This window comes from Pseudophryne corroboree, chromosome 3 (genome assembly GCF_028390025.1).
Source record: "Pseudophryne corroboree isolate aPseCor3 chromosome 3, aPseCor3.hap2, whole genome shotgun sequence".
NCBI lineage: Eukaryota > Metazoa > Chordata > Amphibia > Anura > Myobatrachidae > Pseudophryne > Pseudophryne corroboree.
This window is the reverse complement of record NC_086446.1, coordinates 602704011-602729645: the sequence shown is the minus strand read 5'-3', so window position 1 is coordinate 602729645 and position 25635 is coordinate 602704011. Positions and strand designations below refer to the sequence as shown.

Below are 25635 nucleotides of genomic sequence, written 5' to 3'. Positions count from 1 at the left end.
CCACGCTCTCTATGTACCCCATCTGTCTCACCCCTGTCTGTCTACCCCTCCCCTTTAGAATGTAAGCTCTCACGAGCAGGGCCCTCTTCCCTCATGTGATTACCCTTTTCTTACTTTAATAATCTTCAGCTGCACCAAATCCAGCAGTCTTCTGCCACCTGATACTTATTCCAGTGTCATCTGCTGATGTAGCTATGTTTATTTACCCTGTACTTGTCCTATATTGTAGTCAACTGTAAGTTGCTGTTTTCCTGGTTGATTATTTGTTTATGTACTCTGTAATTGGGCGCTGCGAACCCTTGTGGCGCCATATAAATAAAGGATAATAATAATAATAATAATAATAATACACACCGTGAGTAAATCTAGAAGAAGTACATCTTTGCAGAGTACCTTTAAAGAGTGCATCTATTGGGAGCATATATATAGGGAAAGCATCTATAGGGGGCATAACTATAGCGAGTGCATCTATATATGTAAAATGTCCCAGAGTAAATAGATCTGGGTTTGCTGGGGGGGGTAGGGGGGCGACCGCCATATTACTGTCTTACCCCGGGTGACAAGAATCCTAGTTTCGGCACTGCCAAAATATCTAGTAATCATCCTATTGATAATCTGTTGTAATCATAGGCGTGCGCAGCACATTTTATTAGGGGGTGCACTGTTGGAGGGGTGTGTCTAGCACCGCCTTTTAGGCGTGTCTAGCACCATCTATTGATGTCAACGCAATATAAAATATCCACCCTTGTGCCAATCCTAATAAAGCAGATACATTGTCAGATGTTGTGGTGTGCACCAAACAAACAACCATGATGGCACTCGCTGCAATTGCACTGCTCCTCCTCAGCCTGGTCTGGCTGCCCCTCTCTTTCCCCTGCAAGCTGCAGCAGCTTACTACAAGTCAGCCACTCACTGACACTGACAGTCGCAGACTAGTACTGCTGCTGCTGGAAAAACGAGTGACGTGTCAATGCTGCTGCCGGCCGCCTGCCAGTATTGAATTTGTCTTCCTAAGAGGAACGCTGGCTGCCTGCTGATCCTCATCAGTGTCTGGAGTTGGCATAGCATAGAAGGAGAGAGGTGGGCATGTGGCGGGTGTGACGGGTGGGCGGTGGCATCCTTGATTTAAACCAGGCGTCTAGTCAGTAATGCAGTCCTGACAGGGTGCAGCGCAGAGGGGACAGTAATCAGCCTGATCGGCGATCTCTGCATCAGGCATGTGAGATCGGGGTGCCAGACATTAGGGGGTGACTGTGCGCACCAGGCACCCCCCCCTGCGCACACCTATGGTTGTAATGTATAAAGGAAAATAGACATCTCAGTGTAAAGATTTCTGACTGTAATAATGAAATTAGCAAGGAAACTATGCATATAGGAACAGTATATTACTGTATTATATCAAGGTATAATGTGTGTCTATTCTTCATTACACACAATTATTTACTGTTTTTACACAGCTTTGTGGGAGATGTTGTGGACATTTATTATGAAAGTGACGAGGCTGTGTGCAAAGATAGTGAGCTCCAAGCCTTCGTGAAAGACGTTTTTGTGTATGGACTTCGGGACAATGAAGCTTCTGGTAAGGCAAGCTACTCTAGTAAAATATGCAAATATTGTGAATGCTGAACACAAAGCTTTGTAACACTGTGTATATATTGCATTTTAACAGTTCAACCTGGGTCCTTAAGGAACAACAGAATTTATTCTAAATCTGTCTTGGAGTATTTGTATGGATAAAACTTTGAATTACTGTCTCAGTCAAATATATTAACCCCTAAAAAAGTTAGAGGTGGACTTAATCTGTAACAGAATCCATAGGTTGGAATAACTTTTTTATCCTGAATAAAACAATACACTGAAAGCATAGGTCACAAAACAGGCACGGCAGCAATAGATCATAAAAAAGTTATGCCAATGTGTGTAAACATTCTTTTGTCGTGTTACCATTCTGCAGCCTACAGGTGTTACTGTTGCGATCATGTATTGGAGACCAGGCCGGTTCTAGACTTTGTGGTGCCCAGGACGAAAGCTTCTTTTGGTGCCCCCCCAAATTCATAATAGTGACAGTGTGCAAAATATACAAATATATAGGGGTGTGGCATCATGGGGGAGAGGCGTGACCACAGAATAGTACCAATTCACATTACACCGCACAATAGTGTACGTCTGTAACATTACACCACCCAGTAGTGTCCATTATACACATTATGCCATGTTAGAGCCTCTTACACACATTACACCAGGTAGAGCCTATTTTATAAATGTTACACCAGGTAGAGCCCCTTATACACATTAAGCCTGGTAGAGCCCCTTTTATACAATTTACGGCAGGTAGAGCCCCCTATACACATTACGGCAGGTAGAGCCCCTTTTATACACATAGATCCCCTTTTATACATTATGCTACACAGTAATGCCCCTTATACATTATGCTACACAGCAGGGCCGATTCTGGCGCTCTGTGCGCCCCGGGCGGCAATAGGGTGTGTGGCTTCATACAGGGGGCGTGGTCATTTACACCCGATATACAGACTGAAATGATGTGCGGTGCGCGATGACATCAGCGCGCACCGCACAGCAAAGGTCCTCTCCACGAAGGGAACTAGACGCGTAGCATCTAGTTCCCTTCGTGGAGAGGACCTTTGCTGTGCTGTGCGCGATTACGTCATCGCGCACAGTAAAGGACCTCTCCACGAAGGGAAACTAGACGCGTACAGCAGCAGCGGATCTTGCCCTGGTGCGGCGCCCTCCGGAAGGCGGCGCCCCGGGCAAAAGTCCTGCTTGCCCGGGGCAAGATCCGCTACTGCTACACAGTAATACCCCCTATACATTTTTCTACACAGTAATGCTCCTTATACATTAGCACCCCCATTCCCCAAGCATCTCACCATCCCCATGTGTCCCTCCAGCAGCCTCTCTCCTTCCCACTGTGTCCCATCAGCAGCGTGGCTTTGGACTGAAGCTGGGACATCAGCGCACCTGCAGCTGCAGCCCAAAAGACAGTGCTACCGTCATTCAAATCTGGAGCCAGTAGCAATCCAATTAGAGCTCATAGACCGGCAGATACTGTTGATTGACTGCCGGTCCATGAGCTCCGATTAGCTTGCGTCCGACGCCAGATTTTAATGACTGCAGCGCTGTCTCTTGGGCTGCAGCTGCAGGTGCGCTGACATCCCAGCTCCAGTCCGAATCCACACTGCTGTGCCTGCCATCCAGGTCCTGCCAGATGACCAGTCGGGTGCAGCAATGTCGGGACTGCGGCTGTCTCCTGGAGCATGAGCTCCACCAGCGCCGCCCACGCTACGCGGGGTGATTGCAGCAGCACTCCCCGGGCAGCTGTCCTGCTAGCCTGCTCCTAGAACTGCCACTGAATGGAACATTACATCAGAACCAACGCAGTGACAGATAAAGTATAATTAAATACATAAACATCATTGCAGCTTCTTAAAGCATTATATAATCAAAAGTATTATAATGATTTTAATAAAGCAATGTCCTGTTCAATATCTTTAAGACAACCTAAGAAACTGACCTTTGCTGTTCATGTTTGCAGGATTTCCCAAAACCATCAATACCAAAGAAAACTTAGTGGAATATCTCACCCTTGTCATTTTCACTGCTTCTGGGCAGCATGCTGCTGTCAATTTTGGTCAGGTAGGTGCATGATTAATACAATGTAAGGTCAATATATCACATAAAGAGCAACTAAGAACCATTGTTTTCATGTTTATCTATGATAAATCTAAATGACATATTCTCCACTTACTGTAACTTCCTGTTTGTGATAGAGAATTTCCTCTCCCACGCACCATTGCAAACAACAATCTAAATAAGCCACTGCTCTTTACTAATGATCAAACCTGATAATGTACAATACTGTAAAACAAAAAAAAGGGACATTTCAGTTATTTGCTGCGTTGGCGTCATCATATGATTAGTAAGATTCGGGCAGTGAAGTGCGGTGAGGTCAGTGGCTGCGGAGGCACTGGCTAGTATCACAGCCAGATTTACACAGTATAGATACGTTATCACTAATTACCTTATAGTTTTATTTAGATTCCACAATGCTTCCTGGAGGATGCTGTTAAGATACCAGCTGTCGGGATCCCAGCAATTAGAATACCGACACCGGGATCCCGATGTCTGTCAGAATGCTGATGCCAGAATCTTGACAGGGTCAGGAGACCGATGCCGGAATTCCGACAGCCTGCATCCCAACCGTAAGAATGGCGGGGTGGGTTTAGGCTAGGGCCGGGCCCGGGGGTTGTAGGTTTAGGCTGCGGGAAGCGAGCGTTAGGGGGTAGAGGAGAGGAGATAGCATGCTTATCTTGCCCCTGTCCGAATTTTGAAGATCGCGATACTGGCATTGGTAATGTGACCGCCGGCATCACGTCCGCCGGTCACACATACCGAACCCTTTCCTGGGTCTTGTCTACATGCTCGCGGTTGTGTCTGCTGTTGGAAATGGAGGAACTGCAGTCGATGTCAGAGATATCTGCTGCAGTCCCTCCATGGTACATTCGGAGGATACTTAATATATGCTGGTATCCCTTGGGAACGACCGTTTTCAGGGAATATCCCGCAAATATTATTTGACAAATAGGCCCGCAAGTGAGATCAGGCTGCTATGCAAGGTTCTTGTTAATTAAACTTATAAGCTTAAAGGTTTCCAAAAATACCTTTTTATACAGTTACAGTATATCATGATATCACTGTGTTCCAGCTGACAAATATTGAATTATAACTTGATTTGTGATGAGAGAAAAAAAAGGTCACAATACAATATTGATTCTTTTTCTGACGCACTATTGTCACTTTCAGAGTTTACTCTGCAACTTGTAACATTAAACCAGTTAGACATATCTGTCTTATTCACCTATCAATTTACAAGTCCTGAACTTTGTTCCATAACTCAAGAATTTTACATAAGAAAGGTGGAATATTTTAACCTGAACAAAGATCTACAAAGGTGGACATAGTCTCTACTTGAATCCCTAGATAAAATAATGATTTCATCCAGATGAAAACAATAGATTAAAAGGATAGGTGAAAAACAGCTACAGCAAAGATAGATCATTGGTTATGTCAACATTTTCTAAACATTTTCTTAGAATGTGGTACCATTCTGCAGCCTATATATAAATATATAAAAATATATAATATACATATATAAATGAAATAGTTAATATTAGGGTTTTTTTTAAATAAAAATCTAAATTTTAGCTATCCGAATGATAGGGGGCTGGAGTAATTCTGTAATGGGTCATGTGAGAGGGGTATAGCCTGTGTTAACAAAGTCTATAAAAATTCAGTGACTGCAAATGACTTCAACCACATTATGTTTAATCATAGAATCTTCTGCTTTAGCACATGCAATCTTGGGTGGTTGTAAAGCGAAGAATAATGTGATGGCTATATATAACATACTGCAGGATAGTGACTTCATATAACTAATATATTGATGTTATTCTCTACAGTATGATTGGTGTTCTTGGATCCCCAATTCTCCTCCCACTATGCGCTGTCCCCCACCCACCGAGAAGGGGGTAGTTACAATACAATATATTATTGAAAGCTTACCGGATAGAGGTCGATCATGTTGGCATCTTGGAGCTGTGTGGGCGTTGAGTCAGTTCCAAGATAATGAAGTAAGTAATCATAACATAATTGCAATTTGTGCATGTATCTATGTTTAGAAGGAGATAGGTACAATATCCATGGAGGGTTCTCTGCTTTCCCCGGATGGGAAAAATCCAAGCCATCACAATCAGGGGTGTATTTAGGGGTCCGAGCGCCCCTGGCAAAGTAAAGGACTGGTGCGCCCACCCTCCCCCATATTTGAAATAGGAAAGGCACGTGTGCCAAAAAAAAGGGCGTGGACACTCAATAGTACCCCAATTCAAATTACACCACAATAGTGTGCCTTACTCACATTACACAGCACAGTAATGTACAGTACATTATTCACGTTATGCTACACAGTAGTACCAGGGGCATCTCTCAAGAGGGTGGGACCTGTGTGCAGACTCCATGTTTGGGCCCCCTCCTCTCTCGTAGCCGTCATCGCTGCTGCTAGTGCTCTGAGCGCTGTAGACTCTGGCACTGTGCCAGAGTCTCTAGTGCTCAGTTCGCCAGCAGCAGTGGTGACGGCTACAGGAGAGGAGGGGGCCCACACACAGTCAGCGATGGACTCTGGAAAGGTAAGTACAGGAGAAATGGGTGCAGTGTGTGCGGTATGAGCCCCCCTGGACTCAGGGGTCCGTGTATATCGCACACACTGCACCCATTGTAGATACGCCACTGAGTACTACCCCTTATACACATTATGTCACACAGTAGTGCACATATATATGGGAAGGTGTGCATGCGCCTGGGAAAATAGGCATGGCCTCACAATTTTATATTATGATATCAAACTATAACTATATAATCACACCCCCTACACACATTTAGCAGCCTTACACACAATACCCACAGTAGTTCTACTTACACATAATGTCCCGTGTATAGTGTCAGATGCACATAATGTCCCCCAGTATAGTGCCAGTTACACATAATGACCCCAGTAGTGCAGTGCCAGATACACATAATGCCTCCGAGTATAGTGCCAAATACACATATGCCCCCACTGTGCCAGATACACATACAGTATGCTCCCCCAGTACCAGACACTCGTATGCCCCCATAGTGCCAGATACATGTATGCCCCCACAGTGCCAAATACATGTATGCCCCCACAGTGCCAGATACACGCATGCCCACTCAGTGCCAGATACACGCATGCCCCCACAGTGCCAGACACACATATTCCCCATGTTGATTTTACTATTAAAGGCAGCACTTTTCGGTAGATTCACTTTTAGAGGCGGCAGCTATCCCCCCACCCCCATTAATGATCAAAGAATGCAGCAACAGCCACTGTAATTGGCACCGGAGTCCAGCATCACACCACAATACAGACAAGAAACTCTACATACTGTAAACTACAACCCCCAGCAGCCGCTGCTGCATGCTGTGATCGTTACTGGGCATCCATGCTGGTGAGGAACTACATGGGGGTGGGGGGATAGCTGCTGCCTCTAAAAGTGAATCTAGAGTACCTACTGCCCGCGGGTGGCACCTCTGGATGGCGCCCCTCCTCGACTGGCGCCCCTGGCAAGTGCCATCCTGGCCAATAGGAAGATACACCCCTGATCACAATCATCCTGTTGATTTTGTGGTTTTGTGATCATAGCATATCTGGATGAAAATGTATCCCATAGAGTCAAACAAGTCAAACTGTCATGGAATATAAATGCTATTTCATGCAATGCCCAGGCAGGTCTTTCAGCTGAAGATCAAAGAAAAGTTATTTGTTCATTTGCTACAGTCCTTTAACACAGGGGTTCCCAGACTCGGTCCATAGGGAGCACTGACTGTCCTAGTTTTAAGTATATCCCTGCTTAAGCACAGATGTGTCTAACATCCTTGCTGCGGGAGGCTGCACACCTTGGTGTTGTTGTGTGCATAACACAGCCTCTCACAGCTTTGTTTTCCATAGCCTGCTATTGATAGTGAAAGCACCCATACGCACACTCTGCTGCCGCTGCCTCCCTGCTACACAAGCTTCTGCGACCTCTACACACGTTTATTAATCCCGTGTCGGCTCCCCAGTATATACGGTGCTCCCGCTACCCACCTTTATGCACCCTGTGCGGCTCCCTTTACAGCATGTACGGAAAGTGGGAGCACAAGCTCTCGCTACCCATGTTTGTTAACCCTGTACCAGCTCCCTTTATGTACTACCTACGTTTATTAACCCTGTGCTGGCTACCCATGTACAGGTAGCAGGAGCACAAGCTTCCAGTACCCACATTTATTAACATGTCATCACTTTGCTACAGCTTCCCCAGCACATTAGACTATGGGGGTCATTCCGAGTTGATCGCTCACTGCCATTTTTTGCAGAGCAGGGAACAGGTTACCACTGCGCATGCGTATGCACCACAATGCGCAGGCGCGTCATACGGGTACAAAGCGAATCGTTGCTGGGCAATGGATTTAACAAAGAATCCATTCGCACAGCCGATCGCAAGGAGATTGACAGGAAGAGGGTGTTTATGGGTGTCAACGGACCGTTTTCAGGGAGTGTTTGAAAAAACGCAGGCATGTCCAGTCGATTGTAGGGCGGGTGTCTCACGTCAATTCCAGGACCAAAAAGACTGAAGTGATCGCAAGGGCTAAGTAAGTTCAGAGCTACTCAGAAACTGCAATAAATGTTTTCGTCCCGCTCGGCTGCACATGTGTTCGCACACTTACAAAGCGAAAATACACTCCCCCGTGGGCGGCGACTATGCATTTGCTCAGCTGCTAAAAGTAGCTAGCGAGCGATCAACTCGGAATGACCTCCTATGTTGGTAATGGGAGGGTGCGCAACAGAATGGTAATAGGACACATCTGTACCTCAGACAATTTGATTATACCGTCTGTGCACAAGCGTGACTATACTGTACTTTAAACCAGGACTGTTTGTGCTCACTGAGGACCGAGCTTTGAGAAACCCTGCTTTATCATGACATATTATGTGTCAGCATGTAGTGGAGGAGGTCAAATACATTTTATAATCAAAAATACAGCACATCTACTCTACTTGCAACTTCCAATAAGCTCCATTTTGGAACTATACAAATGTCTATTGTCTATTAATTATAGATACCATAATGAGTGATTTGTAAAGTTTTCTTAAACAGGGTTGTAAGAGTTTAAATGCATGTTATTCTATGATAAACTCCTATGTTGATTCATATTGGAGCATATTTCTCTAACGTCCTAGAGGATGCTGGGGACTCCGTAAGGACCATGGGGAGAGACGGGCTCCGCAGGAGACATGGGCACTTTAAGAAAGAATTTAGTTCCTGGTGTGCACTTGCTCCTCCCTCTATGCCCCTCCTCCAGACCTCAGTTTGATTCTGTGCCCAGAGGAGCTGGGTGCTTTTCAGTGAGCTCTCTTGAGTTTGCTGATAGAAAGTTTTTTGTTAGGTTTTTTATTTTCAGGGAGCTCTGCTGGCAACAGACTCCCTGCATCGTGGGACTGAGGGGAGAGAAGCAGCCCTACTCTCTGAAGCTAGGTCCTGCTTCTTAGGCTACTGGACACCATTAGCTCCAGAGGGATCGGTATGCAGGATCTCACCCTCGCCGTCCGTCCCAGAGCCGCGCCGCCGTCCCCCTCGCAGAGCCGGAAGACTGAAGCCGAGTGAGTATGAGAAGCAAGAAGACTTCACAGGCGGCAGAAGACTTCGTGATCTTCACTGGAGGTAACGCACAGCACTGCAGCTGTGCGCCATTGCTCCACACACCTACACATACTCCGGTCACTGTTAGGGTGCAGGGCGCAGTGGGGGGGCGCCCTGGGCAGCATTTGGGACCTCATTCTGGCAAGTAAACACATATATACAGCTGGGCACTGTATATATGTAGGAGCCCCCGCCAAACAAATAAAATTTAAGTGGGACAGAAGCCCGCCGCCGAGGGGGCGGGGCTTCTCCCTCAGCACTCACAAGCGCCATTTTTTCTCCACAGCACGCTGAGAGGAAGCTCCCCAGGCTCTCCCCTGCTGATACACGGTAGAAGAGGGTTGAAAAGAGAGGGGGGGGGGGGGGGGGGCACATAATTAGGCGCAAAAAAGTATATAAACAGCAGCTACTGGGTTAACATTAAGTTACTGTGTTATTCCTGGGTTATATAGCGCTGGGGTGTGTGCTGGCATACTCTCACTCTGTCTCTCCAAAGGGCCACATGGGGGAACTGTCTTCAGAAAGGACATTCCCTGTGTGTGTGGTGTGTCGGTACGCTTGTGTCGACATGTCTGATGTGGAAGGCTATGTGGGAGAGGAGCAGGAGCAAATGAATGTGGTGTCTCCGCCGCTGGCGCCGACACCTGATTGTATGGATATGTGGAAGGTTTTAAATGATAATGTTAATTCTTTGCATAAAAGATTAGACAAGGCTGATGCATTGGGACAGTCAGGGTCTCAACCCGTGCCTGATCCTATGTCGCAGGGACCGTCGGGGTCTCATAAGCGCCCACTATCCCAAATTGTTGACTCAGATACCGACATGGATTCTGACTCCAGTGTCGATTACGATGATGCAAAGTTACAGCGAAAGTTGGCTAAATCACTCCGATATATGATTATAGCAATTAAGGAGGTTTTGCACATCGCAGAGGAAACCCCTGTCCCTGACACAAGGGTTTATATGTATAAGGGAAAGAAACCTGAGGTAACTTTTCCCCCCTCACACGAACTGAATGAGTTATGTGAAAAAGCTTGGGAATCTCCAGAAAAAAAAAACTGCAGATTTCCAAACGGATTCTTATGGCGTATCCTTTCCCGCCAACGGACAGGTTACGATGGGAATCCTCCCCTAGGGTGGACAAAGCTTTAACTCGCTTATCCAAAAAGGTAGCCCTGCCGTCCCAGGATACGGCTACCCTCAAGGATGCTGCTGATCGCAAACAGGAGGGTACCCTGAAGTCCATTTATACACATTCAGGTACCTTGCTCAGACCGGCAATTGCGTCGGCCTGGGTCTGTAGTGCAGTAGCGGCATGGACTGATACCTTATCAGAGGAGTTTGATACCCTAGATAGGGATACTGTTTTATTGACCCTGGGGCATATTAAAGACGCTGTCCTTTATATGAGAGATGCTCAAAGAGACATTAGTCTGCTGGGTTCTAGAATAAACGCTATGTCGATTTTTGCCAGAAGGGTCCTGTGGACTCGGCAATGGACAGGTGATGCCGACTCAAAACGGCATATGGAGGTTTTACCTTACAGGGGTGAGGAATTGTTCGGTGAAGGTCTATCGGAGCTGGTCTCCACAGCTACGGCTGGAAAGGCAAATTTTTTGCCTTATGTTCCCTCACAGCCTAAGAGAGCACCGCATTATCAAATGCAGGCCCTCATTCCGAGTTGTTCGCTCGCAAGCTGCTTTTAGCAGCTTTGCACACGCTAAGCCGCCGCCTACTGGGAGTGAATCTTAGCTTATCAAAATTGCGAACGAAAGATTAGCAAAATTGCGAATAGACACTTCTTAGCAGTTTCTGAGTAGCTCCACACTTACTCGACAACTGCGATCAATTCAGTCAGTTTCGTTCCTGGTTTGACGTCACAAACACTCCCAGCGTTCAGCCAGACACTCCTCCATTTCTCCAGCCACTCCCGCATTTTTCCCAGAAACGGTAGCGTTTTTTCGCACACACCCATAAAACGGCCAGTTTCCGCCCAGAAACACCCACTTCCTGTCAATCACATTACGATCACCAGAACGAAGAAAAAACCTTGTAATGCCGTGAGTAAAATACCTAACTGCATAGCAAATTTACTTGGCGCAGTCGCACTGCGGACATTGCGCATGCGCATTAGCGACTAATCGCTCCGTTGCGAGAAAAATATAAACGAGCGAACAACTCAGAATGACCCCCGCAGTCCTTTCGTTCACAAAGAAACAAGAAAGTCCGAGGTGCGTCCTTTCTTGCCAGAGGGAGGGGCAGAGGAAAGAAGCTGCACAATACAGCTAGTTCCCAGGAACAGAAGTCCTCCCCGGCCTCTGCAAAATCCACCGCATGACGGTGGGGCTCCACTGGCGGAGTCGGGGCCAGTGGGGGCGCGTCTTCGGAATTTCAGCCACATGTGGGTTCACTCCCAGGTGGATCCCTGGGCAATAGAAATTGTGTCTCAGGGTTACAAGCTGGAATTCGAAGAGGTGCCTCCTCGCCGGTTTTTCAAATCGGCCCTACCGTCTTCCCCCCTAGAGAGGGAGATAGTATTAAATGCAATACAAAAATTGTATCTTCAGCAGGTGGTGGTCGAGGTTCCCCTCCTTCAATAGGTAAGGGGGTATTATTCGACCATGTTTGTGGTTCCGAAACCGGACGGTTCGGTCAGACCCATATTGAATTTAAAATCTCTGAACCTATACTTGAAGAGGTTCAAGTTCAAGATGGAATCGCTAAGAGCGGTCATCGTCAGCCTGGAAGGGGGGGATTTTATGGTGTCACTGGACATAAAGGATGCGTACCTTCATGTCCCCATCTATCCACCTCATCAGGCGTACCTTAGATTTGCGGTACAGGACTGTCATTACCAATTTCAGACGTTGCCGTTTGGTCTCTCAACGGCTCCGAGGATTTTCACCAAGGTAATGGCGGAAATGATGGTGCTCCTGCGCAAGCAGGGTGTCACAATTATCCCGTACTTGGACGATCTCCTCATAAAAGCGAGATCAAGAGAGCAGTTGCTGAACAGCGTATCTCTTTCACTGAAAGTGTTACAACAACACGGCTGGATTCTCAATATCCCAAAGTCGCAGTTGGTTCCTACGACTCGTCTGCCCTTCTTGGGCATGATTCTGGACACGACCAAGAAAGGGTTTATCTACCGATAGAAAAAGCCCAGGAACTTATGACTCTGGTCAGGAACCTTTTGAAATCAAGACAGGTGTCCGTGCATCATTGCACTCGAGTCCTGGGAAAGATGGTGGCCTCATACGAGGCCATTCCCTTTGGCAGGTTCCATGCGAGGACTTTCCAATGGGATCTGTTGGACAAGTGGTCCAGATCACATCTACAGATGCATCGGTTGATCACCCTGTCCCCCAGGGCCAGGGTGTCACTCCTGTGGTGGCTGCAGAGTGCTCACCTTCTCAAGGGCTGCAGATTCGGCATTCAGGATTGGATCCTGGTGACCACGGACGCAAGCCTCCGAGGTTGGGGAGCAGTCACACAGAGAATAAATTTCCAGGGTCTTTGGTCAAGTCAAGAGACTTGTCTACACATCAACATCCTGGAACTAAGGGCCATATACAATGCCCTACGTCAAGCGGAGGCCTTACTTCGCGACCAACCAGTTCTGATCCAGTCAGACAACATCACCGCAGTGGCTCATGTGAACCGCCAAGGCGGCACAAGGAGCAGAGCGGCAATGGCGGAAGCCACCAGGATTCTTCGCTGGGCGGAGAATCATGTAAGTGCACTGTCAGCAGTGTTCATTCCGGGAGTGGACAACTGGGAAGCAGACTTCCTCAGCAGACACGACCTACACCCGGGAGAGTGGGGACTTCATCCAGAAGTCTTCGCACAGATTGTGAGTCGGTAGGAACTGCCACAGATAGACATGATGGCGTCCCGCCTCAACAAAAAGCTGCAGAGGTATTGCGCCAGGTCAAGAGACCCTCAAGCAGTAGCGGTAGACGCCCTCGTGACACCGTGGGTGTTCCGGTCCGTCTATGTATTTCCTCCTCTTCCTCTCATACCAAAGGTGTTGAGAATAGTAAGAAGAAAAGGAGTGAGAACAATCCTCATTGTTCCAGATTGGCCACGACGGACCAGGTATCCAGATCTGCAGGAAATGCTCACGGAAGATCCGTGGCCTCTTCCTCTAAGGCAGGACCTGTTGCAACAGGGTCCCTGTCTGTTCCAAGACTTACCACGGCTGCGTTTGACGGCATGGCGGTTGGACGCCGGATCCTAGCGGAAAAAGGTATTCTGGTGGAGGTTATCCCAACGCTGATAAAGGCTAGGAAGGAAGTAACAGCAAAACATTATCACCGTATATGGCGAAGATATGTTTCTTGGTGTGAGGCCAGGAATGCTCCTACGGAAGAATTCCATCTGGGCCGTTTCCTTCACTTCCTACAAACTGGAGTGGATTTGGGCCTTAAATTAGGCTCCATTAAGGTCCAGATTTCAGCCCTATCCATTTTCTTTCAAAAAGAATTGGCTTCTCTCCCAGAAGTTCAGACTTTTGTTAAGGGAGTACTGCATATTCAGCCTTCGTTTGTGCCTCCGGTGGCGCCTTGGGACCTTAAAGTGGTCTTGGGCTTCCTAAAGTCACACTGGTTTGAACCACTGAAAACGGTGGAGTTGAAATATCTCACTTGGAAGGTGGTCATGTTATTAGCCCTGGCTTCGGCTAGGCGAGTGTCGGAAATAGCGGCTTTATCACATGAAAGCCCCTATCTGGTTTTCCATATGGATAGAGCGGAATTGCGGACGCGTCCTCAGTTCCTGCCAAAAGTGGTTTCATCCTTTCATATGAACCAACCTATTGTGGTGCCTGTGGCTACACGGGATTTAGAGGATTCCGAGTCCCTTGATGTGGTCAGGGCTTTGAAAATGTATGTAGCCAGGACGGCTAGAGTCCGAAAAACAGAAGCACTGTTTGTTCTGTATGCAGCCAACAAGCAGACTCTTGCTCGCTGGATCTGTAACACGATTCAGCAGGCGCATTCTACGGCAGGATTGCCGTTACCTAAATCGGTCAAGGCCCATTCCACTAGGAAAGTGGGCTCTTCTTGGGCGGCTGCCTGAGGGGTCTCGGGCACTACAGCTGTGTCGAGCTGCTACTTGGTCGGGTACAAACACCTTTGCAAAATTCTATAAGTTTGATACCCTGGCTAAGGGGGACCTCATGTTTGCTCAATCGGTGCTGCAGAGTCATCCGCACTCTCCCGCCCGTTTGGGAGCTTTGGTATAATCCCCATTGTCCTTACGGAGTCCCCAGCATCCTCTAGGACGTTAGAGAAAATAAGATTTTACTTACCGGTAAATCTATTTCTCGTAGTCCGTAGAGGATGCTGGGCGCCCGTCCCAAGTGCGGACTTCTTCTGCAATACTTGTATATAGTTATTGCTTCAATGAGGGTTACGTTATTGTTGCATCGGGCGTGAACTGATGCTATGTTATTGTCATACTGTTTACTGGATTGTTATCACAAGTTATACGGTGTGATTGGTGTGGCTGGTATGAATCTTGCCCTTGGATTAACAAAAATCCTTTCCTCGTACTGTCCATCTCCTTGGGCACAGTTCTCTAACTGAGGTCTTGAGGAGGGGTAGAGAGGGAGGAGCCAGTGCCCCCCAGGAACTAAATTCTTTCTTAAAGTGCCCATGTCTCCTGCGGAGCCCATCTCTCCCCATGGTCCTTACGGAGTCCCCAGCATTCTCTACGGACTACGATAAATAGATTTACCGGTAAGTAAAATCTTATTTTTGCTCAAACCAATGGTGAGCCTTAGATGAGGCACACTGCGTCACCTGTCACAGGCTGTACTTTTTGCGGGGAACAAAATGTACTGTAGGTAGTTCATTTAATAGATGCAAACACTAATTACTGGCAATTATCTTTCAAACTAACAATGCTCATATCTATTGTATGTGTCCTTTAAAGAGCATTCTCCATATGTACAAATGCTTATGGTAGTTTGTAAAAAAAAAAAAAAAAAAATCCTTGCCATCTGCAGTAGCATAATGACTAGGCATTACCCTAAAGAAGATCCACTGAAGGAGACTTCCAGGATTCAGCTGTCCAAGTTACTGTAGCTGTGTCTATAGTGTATTATATTGTAAGCTCAGTTATTGTATCATATCTTTTACCTATATTTATCAAAAAGATACCTTACAGCTTTGGATTACTGTGTGCTTTCAATTTTAGCCCTTGAAGTACCCAATGCACCTGATCTGCGCACATCTCCCCATAAACAGCACATGGTGCACAATAATGGGGCAGGGATGTAACTAGTGGTGTGCAAGCAAAGCGGTCTCGTCAGCCAAAGTGCAGGGCCCTGGGGGGCGGCACCTTCACTATCCCACATCATCTGCTCTTGGCTTGCTAGGTGCCTGTAATGGCATCCTGCATCCAGTGGTGAATTTTCCATTAGGCACGTGAGGCACATGCCTAGGGGCGGCACTTGTTTGGGAGTGGCATTTGGATGCTTGTGTTGGTATTGTCAACCCAAAATGTACCAGTAACTGCTAAATATTTCCGCTGTACTGTACCATATGCCATCTGGAATGTAGTGTAGATGGATAGAATATGCACATACTGCCCCTGTAAGCATAGTTATTGGGTTTTTAATTATTCTACTTAATTGGCTATCATCAAATGAGGGCTTATAACTAATAAATAAAAATAATAAAAATAAGGCAAGGAGGGAGGCAGCTGTTACTGTTGTGCCTAGGAGCCCCTCAACCCTAAATCTGCCCTTGCCTGCAGCCTGTAGTGATGCTGCAGAGTTGCAGGCATGCACCCTGCAGCCTGTACATCCGGCAGAAGCACCCTGAGGACGTTCCGGATAGTACTGCACATCCTGGGGCCAACTTCCTGGCCCCCTCGATGTGATGATGTTACATGTTCGAGAGTGGGGCTGGCACAGGGTATAAAACTGCCCTTCTCTGTCACTCTGAAGGGGTGGCGGATTTCATGTGACAGGTGGGCTCAGTAGTTTGCACTAGCCAGGGCTTGAGGTGCAGTAAGTCACAGCTCAACATCATGTCCTGCCCCCAGAGTAACAAAACAAGATAACTTACAGTACTAAATGCATCCTCAAACACTTTTTAAATATTTCAAATACTTTACAATAGTGATACGGCAACAGTTCTAAGCATTTAAAGCTAAAAAAAATACCAATCCTGCTGTAATTAAACCTATTCACAGTCTTACTTTTCAACTCAAGTAATGAAATGGTTGTATCTGTGGCCAGTTTAGCGAAAAACATGGAAGGTCCACTGTCACAAAGCCAGTCGTTCAGTGGGTTAGACGGGAAAACGCACCAGCCAATCAGCTCATAATTGACAATTTACATACTGGAGCTGATTGGCTGGTAAGTTATCACCTTGCACTTATCATCGCTCTATCACTCCAGGCTTAATACATCTGCCCCGAGGTTCCATAGAGTCTTGGATGGTAGAGAGATTCCTGGTAGACACATAACAGTGCAGTCTTCGCTGACCAGATGGTCTCCTCTCAAGTATTTATTTTAGGTCATTGGTTAACAATATAGCAAATTACCTACCAAAGTCAATACATGAGGCGCCTGCATAACACTGGTGGGAATCATCTTGGGAAAGGGAAGAATGATCTCTCCAAACATCAATTTTCCATGGATGATTCTACTCATGATGTGATACCCAATGTGTAGATGCCGGTGCTGAGCCTGCTTTATTCTCACAGCATGTTGTATATGTAGTTATTTCTAGGACTTTACCCTGATGAGCATTTTGTCGAAAAATCAGTAAAGGAAGCGATGGCAAAGTTCAGGAAGAACCTTGAAGAGATCAGCAGTTTCATCCAGAACCGAAACAAGAACAAGAAGCTGCCATATTACTACTTGTCTCCAGACAGGATCCCAAACAGCGTGGCTGTTTAAATTCAATGATTTTTGCATGAACAGATGTAACCATGGCTACATATTGTCTGTACAGACTTGGACAAGTTGACTAAAAAGTGCAAAAAGATATCAATTCAGAAAAAGTTTAGTTTTCTTTGCTTTAACTACATTATCTATGCAATATAGTTGAGCATAATGTAAGTAACGTCAGTTTTATACAGCCCTCTGGGAAACAGAACACATGCCACGTGCTGGTTATAGAAAAAGAATGTAAAATATATCTTTGATTTATAGTACACTGCTTGTGGTCCCTGTCCCTAGTACTGCATTGTCACAATGAAACCAGTGGCCACATGGGTCTGGAACACACTGCACTGACGTCTTGCAGTTACTGCTGCCTGGCCTTGTCAGAGCACACTGGGCAACAGTCACTTGTTATCATGGCATTCTCCCAGCTCCGCTCTCTCCGAGAAACAGGAAAACAAGGCATGCTCTCTCACATCTATTATTCAATATTTCTAATTAATTACAATAATGCAACTACATCATTTAAATAAAAAAATACCAAGAATTCTGTAATAAAACTTGAAAACTATCTTACTTTCAGTTTATAGTCATGTCTCATTATTTTATAACTGTATACTGTACATTCATGCCAACCTTCTCACCAGCCTGTGCCCAACATGATCCTCTGCTCATTATCCTGGAAATCACATTCCTCTCTACTTGTCTGCTTTTGTCCAACAAGTCCCCCTACGCATTAACCCGCACTAATTCTATAAAGTGATAGCTAGTATTGGTTGCTATGGTCAGGGGCATAGCCAGAAATTTGTGGGCCCCATAGCAACATTTTGAAGGGGCCCCTGTCCCTTATGCTTCTAGAGAGACACTTCTCTGCAGCAGTTGTTAATTTTATGCCCTATAATAGTGCCCTAGTTCATTTTCTGAACCATTGTAGTACCTTATTTAATGTTATGCCCCATAGTAGTGCCCTAGTTTCATGAATCGCAGTAATGCTTAAGTTCACCCAATGTCCCATTTCAGAGCTGCCAGTACACATTATGCCGCACAGTATCCCCAATTCACATTATTATATATAGTGCTCCCTGTTCAGATTGTGCCTCATTACAATGCCCCGGTTCATATTATATAACATTATAATGCCCTCCAGTTCATTTTATCCCACACTACAATGAGCAGGTCCAGGGGCATACCTATATATATTGCAGGCCACAAGGAAAAAGTTTGTAAGGACCCCTACGTACTACCCAAAGGCAACAAAATGTATATAATACATGTACTTTGACAGGGAAGGTGGGCCCCTCTCAGCTCTGGGCCCCATAGCAGCTGCACTGTCTGCACCTATGGTAGCTACGCCCTTGGCTATGGTCATTATCTCTGTCTGCCCTCTTTAGAAGGTTTGATACATCTCCCCCTTAATTACAGCAAGGTAACACAGGAATCTGACTGCCTTGCACATGAGATAAACGGAGGAACAGTCTTCTACTGTGTTTCTGATGCTATCTATAATCCGGCCCTGGTACACTGAAAGAAAAGTGCATATAGTAGCTTCTGCTAAGTTGATATTCCTCTCTAAATTACATTTCCTCTTTGTCACTGAAATAAAAGTAAATACATTGTCCACTTCCTTTACTTATACATTGAGGATCCCTTGCCTGGAGTCCCCTTCTTTTGTGAAATATCCACTGTTGAAATTGGGCCTCCACAAAGGTGGAAGCCTGATGTTGTGCTGGTGTAGGGCTTGCTGCGGGCAGATGCACCTCACAATGCTGCCATGCAAGAATAACCAATATGATTATATTTACAGTTTACCAGTGTTAATACTGTAGTTAACTCTGTGGAACTTTCACGTGTTATTTATTATGTAATATGACTTGTTGTGAGAGGGCTATGCTGCAGTAAGCTCTGCACAATTTATTTATTTATACCCCTTTCACACCGCACAAATAACCCGCGTCGGCGTGCGGTGTGAAAGGGGCATTGGCGAAATTGCGGGTCACCTGACCCGGCAATTCCACCCTGGTATAAAGCAGTGTTATACCCGGGTTGAATACCGGGTCAGTGGCTGCGTAAACGGGCTCCCGGGTCGATGTGTTTACTAGATAGGGAAAGGCGGCACGGAGATGAGCTCATCTTCCAGCGCAGCCTCCGCCCCCCCCCTGCTGCTATGGCAACCCGCCCGGCTTATTGCCGGGTCGGGAAAGCCTGCAGCAGCTGCCAATGACGGATCCCACCCGGGAAGGTGTTATGCACACCAGTGCCTGCAGGAAAGTACTGGTGTCAGGACTGTTATGCACTCCAGTGCCTGCAGGAATGTACTGGTGTTTGAACTGTAATGCAAAACAAATGGACTTACAGACAGACTGGGGAATATGACATAACGTACACAGAAGGTGATAGGGTAACAAAATACACACAAAGTGAACAGAGAAGCCCAGAGGCTAAGGAACTGGGTATCTCCCTTGTATTAGAACTGCTCAGATGGGAAAAGCAAGATGTTGTGTTTTAATACGTAGAGAACCCGAAATGCTGTTGCTAAGGGCAACAGCAAAACCCTAAAGGGTTACCAACGGGTGTGGCAGTAAACTCCTTGGTCAGAGATGGAATGATAGACACAAGGAGAGTCTCCACAATCCTAATTCTCACTTGCAGTGCACAGGTTCAGCTTACTGCCACTAAACTGACCCCTGACACCTAGCACAGTGAGACAGGATTAGACAGGCAAGTCTTAGAATACAGCCACAAACTTGCTAAGTTCAGAGTAGTAACAGAACCCCAGCAAGCTAAACGACTGACTCCAGTCTTACTGCTAGGTCTGGATTGGCAGAGTGTAATACCAAATCCCCAGGTCTATTTGCAGTAAGCAACAAACAAATACAAAGCTACACAGTACTGGCTAACTTTCATGAACTGACTAACCAACAAAGATTCAGCAGCATCTGCTTACCCTGAGAAGAGGCCTTATAAAGCAGGTGCTGTCCACGCCCCACTCAGACCTCACAGACTGTGAGCACAAAAACCAGCACCGGATCCCCTGCCGTGCACAGAGCCTATAACCACTGCACAGCAAAAGACCCGAACCGGAGTATCAGCTGCGCTCAGGTTACTCCGCTAGCACTTGTCTCCCGGTTGCCATGACGACGTGGCAGCACAGGGCAGGAGACCCTAACAGAAGGACCCACTTCCAATTCCCAGGTGGGATCCAGCATTGGCAGTGCGAAAGAGGTATTATTAACAGTTTCTTATATAGTGCAGCATATGCCGTTGCACAATGGCACATACTGTACTTTGCAAAGGCCTGATCTTTTTCCATAAATACCCATTGCAAAGGTATGGAGTCATTAATGTTTTCAAAAGATAACTTTGGGCACAATCAGTAGTAGCGCTCACTAAATAAAACATATAAAGTCACCATGGGTCAATACAATTATTACTATTAGTCTCTGCGTGGATTTTTACTTGTACATAAGATGTAACTTGGTACCAAACAGGTTGTTTTTTCTTCTCCAATTAATTGGTAAAGAGTCCCACGTGATGGTATCCTCAAAGTATATGTAATAGAAACAAAGTGTAGAAGGAAACGTATATAGGGGGTCATTCCGACCCGTTCGCATGCAGCGGTTCTTCGCTGCGGTGTGAACCGGTCGGGACTGCGGCTGCGCTGCGCCCGCAATGCCAGCTCAGAAAGTGATTGCAGCGGCAATCGCATGAAGACTGACAGGCGGGAGGCATTCCGGGGTGGCAACTGACCATTTTCAAGGCGTGGTTAGGTGAACGCAGGTGGGATCCAGGCGTTTGGAGGGCGGATGTCTGACGTCAATCCCGGGACCTTCGTCGCTGGATCCGTCGCACAGGGTAAGTAACTCTTACCCTGGTCTTGTATTGCAGGAAACTTTTTTAGCATAGCAGGGCTGCACAAGCGATCGCAGCCCTGCTATGCTAAAATACACTCCCCCATAGGCGGGGTCAAGTTGATCGCATGAGCAGCAAAAAGTTGCTACGTGCGATCAACTCGGAATGAGGGCACTAGTGTAATATTGTATGACTCAAGTTCTTTTCTTTTTTAGTAGGGGTGATAGGTCCTATTTGGTACTTCTGTCACCTGTTACTTTCAAATGTGTAATTTATGTGGCGTACTGTACTCACTCCAAAATCGAGCGGATTCCTCCCATAAAGGTATCTTTACTCTACAACACCAATCCTTAAGCGGTAATAATATTCTTTTATGGGACCACCCCACGGTACATAACATAAATAGCAGAAAATGAGCGTACCCAACTTACAGCCATAACTGCTGTGTTATTCATGTAAAAGTATGTTTACACCAGCAAGACTCCATTTAATCTCATATTCGCCCTTTCTATTCTCACTGTTCAATGACCATCAGTCACTTCTCCCATTAATGTTTTCAGTTTCTTTATTCATAATCCTTACCACATTGCTATCAGTGCTAAGTCAGTGAAAGCCTGTGGCTATACAAGATATGCAACATAAATGCAATACAGATATTGGAGTTCTCTTTTATGAAATATATTTTACATTTCATCCAAAAATTCTGATTTATTATTGAGGAAAGAAAATCTCTCACCAGCTCACAGCACCACAAAGGTTCCTGGAGTCAGAGCCTCAGCTGGGCCAAGAACCTCTATCCATAGCAACAGGCGGTAAATGAAAATCTTTTAGCAATATGAGAAGAGTGAGAGTAACTAGCCCGTTTGTAGATCGGAGCACCAGGAATGCATACCCTCTAGTGCCGATTTGCCAAATAGGCAGAGTAGGCACCGGCATATGTGCCCCACACCTTTTTGGGTGCCTGTGACAACAGCTCAAAATAATATTGATTTGACTCTGAAAGCACAATTAAGCTTTCTTAAATTGTTTTCAAAAGAAAAAAAAATGAATCAACTCAAAGAAACAAAAACTTTACAGTAAAGACTCAATAGAGAAAATACTGTATTATGAAATGTACCCATTAAAAACTTAAAGAACATAAACCATAGACATCTGATTCACATTACAGTTTCCAGATCATAGACTGTTGGTTGGTAAAATGAAAAATGAATTAGGAAGTAATTTGCGAGGGGAGTGCCGAGTTTTCAACTGCTTAAGGGCCTCCACAGGGTTTAAACCAGCACTGATAGCCTCAACATGACCCATTCCATTAGGTGCTCTGCTCATGGACATCCTTATCAGTGGGAGTTGCAGAGGTTGGGCTGCAGTCCAAAATCCAAATAGGGGTGCCACCCCAAACACTGCCAGCCCAAACACTGCCAAACATTGGTGGCTGGGACTCTCTGGCAGTTGGTGTGGCTTTCCTATTTGAATTTTGGACTGTGCTGCAGCCCCAACTCTGCAACTGGCAAGGAAACCCAGGAACAAAGCATGTTTGGGTTAATTTATGAATTAATGACAAAACTCATTGGAAGTCTCATGAGGGTCGTAATCTTAGTTTACAATCTCCAGATGACTTGGATCGCTTTTGTTCTGCTCTCTCCATTGACACGCCATCGCTTCCAGAATGGACAGAACTATATGCTAGATTGGATCCTCCCACGCCTCCTCCAACGCGTACGCCTTGGACGCCTGTGCATCCTCACAAGAAAAGCCAAGCCTCATTACACTCTCGTCCAGAGTCCTCCGGTACCTGATAGCCGTCTCTTTCTCATATGGAGTTTCTAGATTTCTTTTTACTGTTTGTTACGGGACTTAATTGCTAGGACTGCGGCCTAGGCTGTTAACCCAAGTGTCTTCTGGACTTTATTCTGCAAGTGTTCTTTATGTTCTAGGCGATTAGATTTTGCTATGTTGTTTTTACTTTATACTGTTTCTTAATCGCGATACTGTTTTTCTGCAGACACGGCTATGATCCACATACCGTCCACTGTTTATGTGCTTACCCTTAGCAGAACGTTTTGTTCTATTCTTTATTTGCAGGATTTTGCTACTGTTATGGTATTGATTTGTTACTAATACAGATTAAGGGGCCCTGGGTGGCGGCCGCAGATGCCCCGCCCCAGTTGAGTCGGTCCGCCTTTTTTTTTATTGGTTCATGGGTGAACAAGCTTTGCCTATGCTATCCAATAGCGGACATTTGTTTCTTCCATTTATTCTGATTATTGTTGTTTTTTGTATGCTTTCTTGAATTCTACTTTTTTCGATTCTTTCTACTCATCTGTATTTTTCTCCCTTCCCTATTTTCCCATTTCCCCTCTCACGCTTGATTGTTTGTTGTGGCCTCTTCGTGAGGTTGATTCTCTGTCTCTTGATGTATCTCCAAATGGGCTCTCCTGCACATCTTCCGCATTCTCTCCCAAAATTACCATGGCCTCTTTGAAAGTGAGGACATTGAAACTATGGTGGTCATTCCGAGTTGTTCGCTCGTTGCCGATTTTCGCTATGCTGCGATTTGTTGCTAAATGCGCATGCGCATGGTACGCAGCGCGCATGCGCTTAGTTGTTTAACTAAAAACTTAGCAGTTTTGCTGTTGTCTTTGCGGCGCTTTTCAGTCGCACTGCTGATCGGTGAGTGATTGACAGGAAAGGGGCGTTTCTGGGTGGTAACTGAGCGTTTTCCGGGAGTGTGCTAAAAAAACGCAGGCGTGTCAGGGAAAAACGCAGGCGTGGCTGGGGAAACAGGGGAGTGGCTGGCCGAACGCAGGGCGTTTGTGACGTCAAACTAGGAACTAAACGGACCGAGCTGATCGCAATCTAGGAGTAGGTCTGGAGCTACTCAGAAACTGCAAGAAAATATTTAGTAGCAATTCTGCTACTCTTTCGTTTGCCATTCTGCTAAGCTAAGATACACTCCCAGAGGACGGCGGCCTAGCGTTTGCAATGCTGCTAAAAGCAGCCAGCGAGCGAACAACTCGGAATGAGGGCCTATGTTCTGATATCGTCAAAGGCTTAAATATCCCTGAAAAACGTTCTACTCCTTTGAGAGAACTTTACTCAGAAAAGGTTGACGTGGCTTTTGTGCAGGAGACACATTTCAAACAAGATGCTGCCCCTCCCCTTAGAAACCGTAACTTCCCTCACCGATTTTGTAGTGATAACCCTTTCGGTAAGTCATTGGGTGTGGCTATACTCCTCTCTCACCCCTAGTTATTTCGGATGCTTCTCATCATGTTTTAGTAGCTGGAAGATGCCAAGTTTTAAAATGTAAGATTTTTGACCGGGTATATACCCTGGTTAATGTTTACTCACCCAATCAACATCAAAGGAAATTCATGACTAAGGTTATGCGACTCTTAGAACCTTTGAGAGAGGGTTGTTGAATACTAGGGGGAGACTTTAATTGGACCCTAGACCCCGCACTTGACTCTTCTACTAGGCCTTTGCACCATTCCTCTAGGGACCATTGTAGGGTACATCAACTTCTACATGATAGTCAATTAGTCAAAGATTACACCTTTTACTCTACCCCTTATGCTTCTTACTCTCGCCTTTACTTTTTTTTAGTGGATCATAAAAAATTGCCGTTTTTCACTGATAGTCAGATAGGCCAGATTACTTGGTCGGATCATGCTCCTATATTTGCTTCCGTTTGTCTCCCTACTATCTTTGTAAAACCTTGGACATGGAAATTTAATGAGACTTTGCTCCATGATACACGACTGAAAGATGGCCTACTCCAAACTATTGTCAAAGTCAGAAAAATATCACGCTGCACATTGCCATATATGCACCTCATGCGTGTGCCCGCTGCACGTGCATGAGCCCTCCCGTGCGTGCGTATACTCGCAGTCGCGTGCACTCGCAGGTGCACGGTATGCACATTTACGGTAGAGTTTGTGTGCGTCTAGCGGGCGACTCGATCGTTACATATTTTAGTCATATAATGTATTTTGTAGATTATGGTCCCTTTGATAGAATCTGAAAGTTTAGTTAATGTAGCATGTTCGGGGACAAAGAGATTCCTCTATGTTTGATACGAAGGGTCAGACAGGGGTTACACAGTGGTGTTTAGTATCCATCGGAAGAGAATATAATTAGCAATATTCCGGTGTTGGTTTGAAGCGGATTACTCGCTCGTGCGTATAGTTATGGACATAAGAAGTTTATGGACATTTACTATATTTGCACTTTATTACCCATGCGGCGGGAAACCCAGTTTCCCTCCCACCTGAGCAGTTTGGAATAGTCACAGCCCACCTGTATGAACCAACCTATGACCTTTTGTTATAATGCGGAGACAAATTCCTGTGTCCAATGAACAATAAGAATGTAGGGACCATTGTACTGTATTGTGTGTAGTGTATAAAAAGACAAGCCGATCTGGGCCAGCTCTCTCTACTCTTCTCAACGGTTCTCATCACTGATAATCGGGAGCTGGATATCCAGAAAGGCGCATGCGATTGTTTCCCCTTGTGCGTAAGTTCTCTGCAACCATTTTGTCTCTTGTTAATGTTATAAGCCATTCTCTCTCTCCTTCCCCCTTAAATGTAATTGTGTCTTTGTTGTATTTT

General features: G+C 45.8%; 1 protein-coding gene across 1 annotated transcript in view; it reads left to right on the top strand.

Moving 5' to 3' along the window:
* ALOX5 (arachidonate 5-lipoxygenase) overlaps positions 1-17755 on the top strand; it is a 228051-nt gene extending 210296 nt beyond the window's left edge. Inside the window, exons 11-14 of the mRNA XM_063961506.1 lie at positions 1458-1579; positions 3554-3654; positions 5478-5648; positions 17009-17755. Coding sequence (XP_063817576.1) covers positions 1458-1579; positions 3554-3654; positions 5478-5648; positions 17009-17188 — 574 coding nt within the window. The 3' untranslated portion in view covers positions 17189-17755. The remainder of the gene's footprint in view (positions 1-1457; positions 1580-3553; positions 3655-5477; positions 5649-17008) is intronic.
* Positions 17756-25635: the final 7880 nt, after the last annotated feature.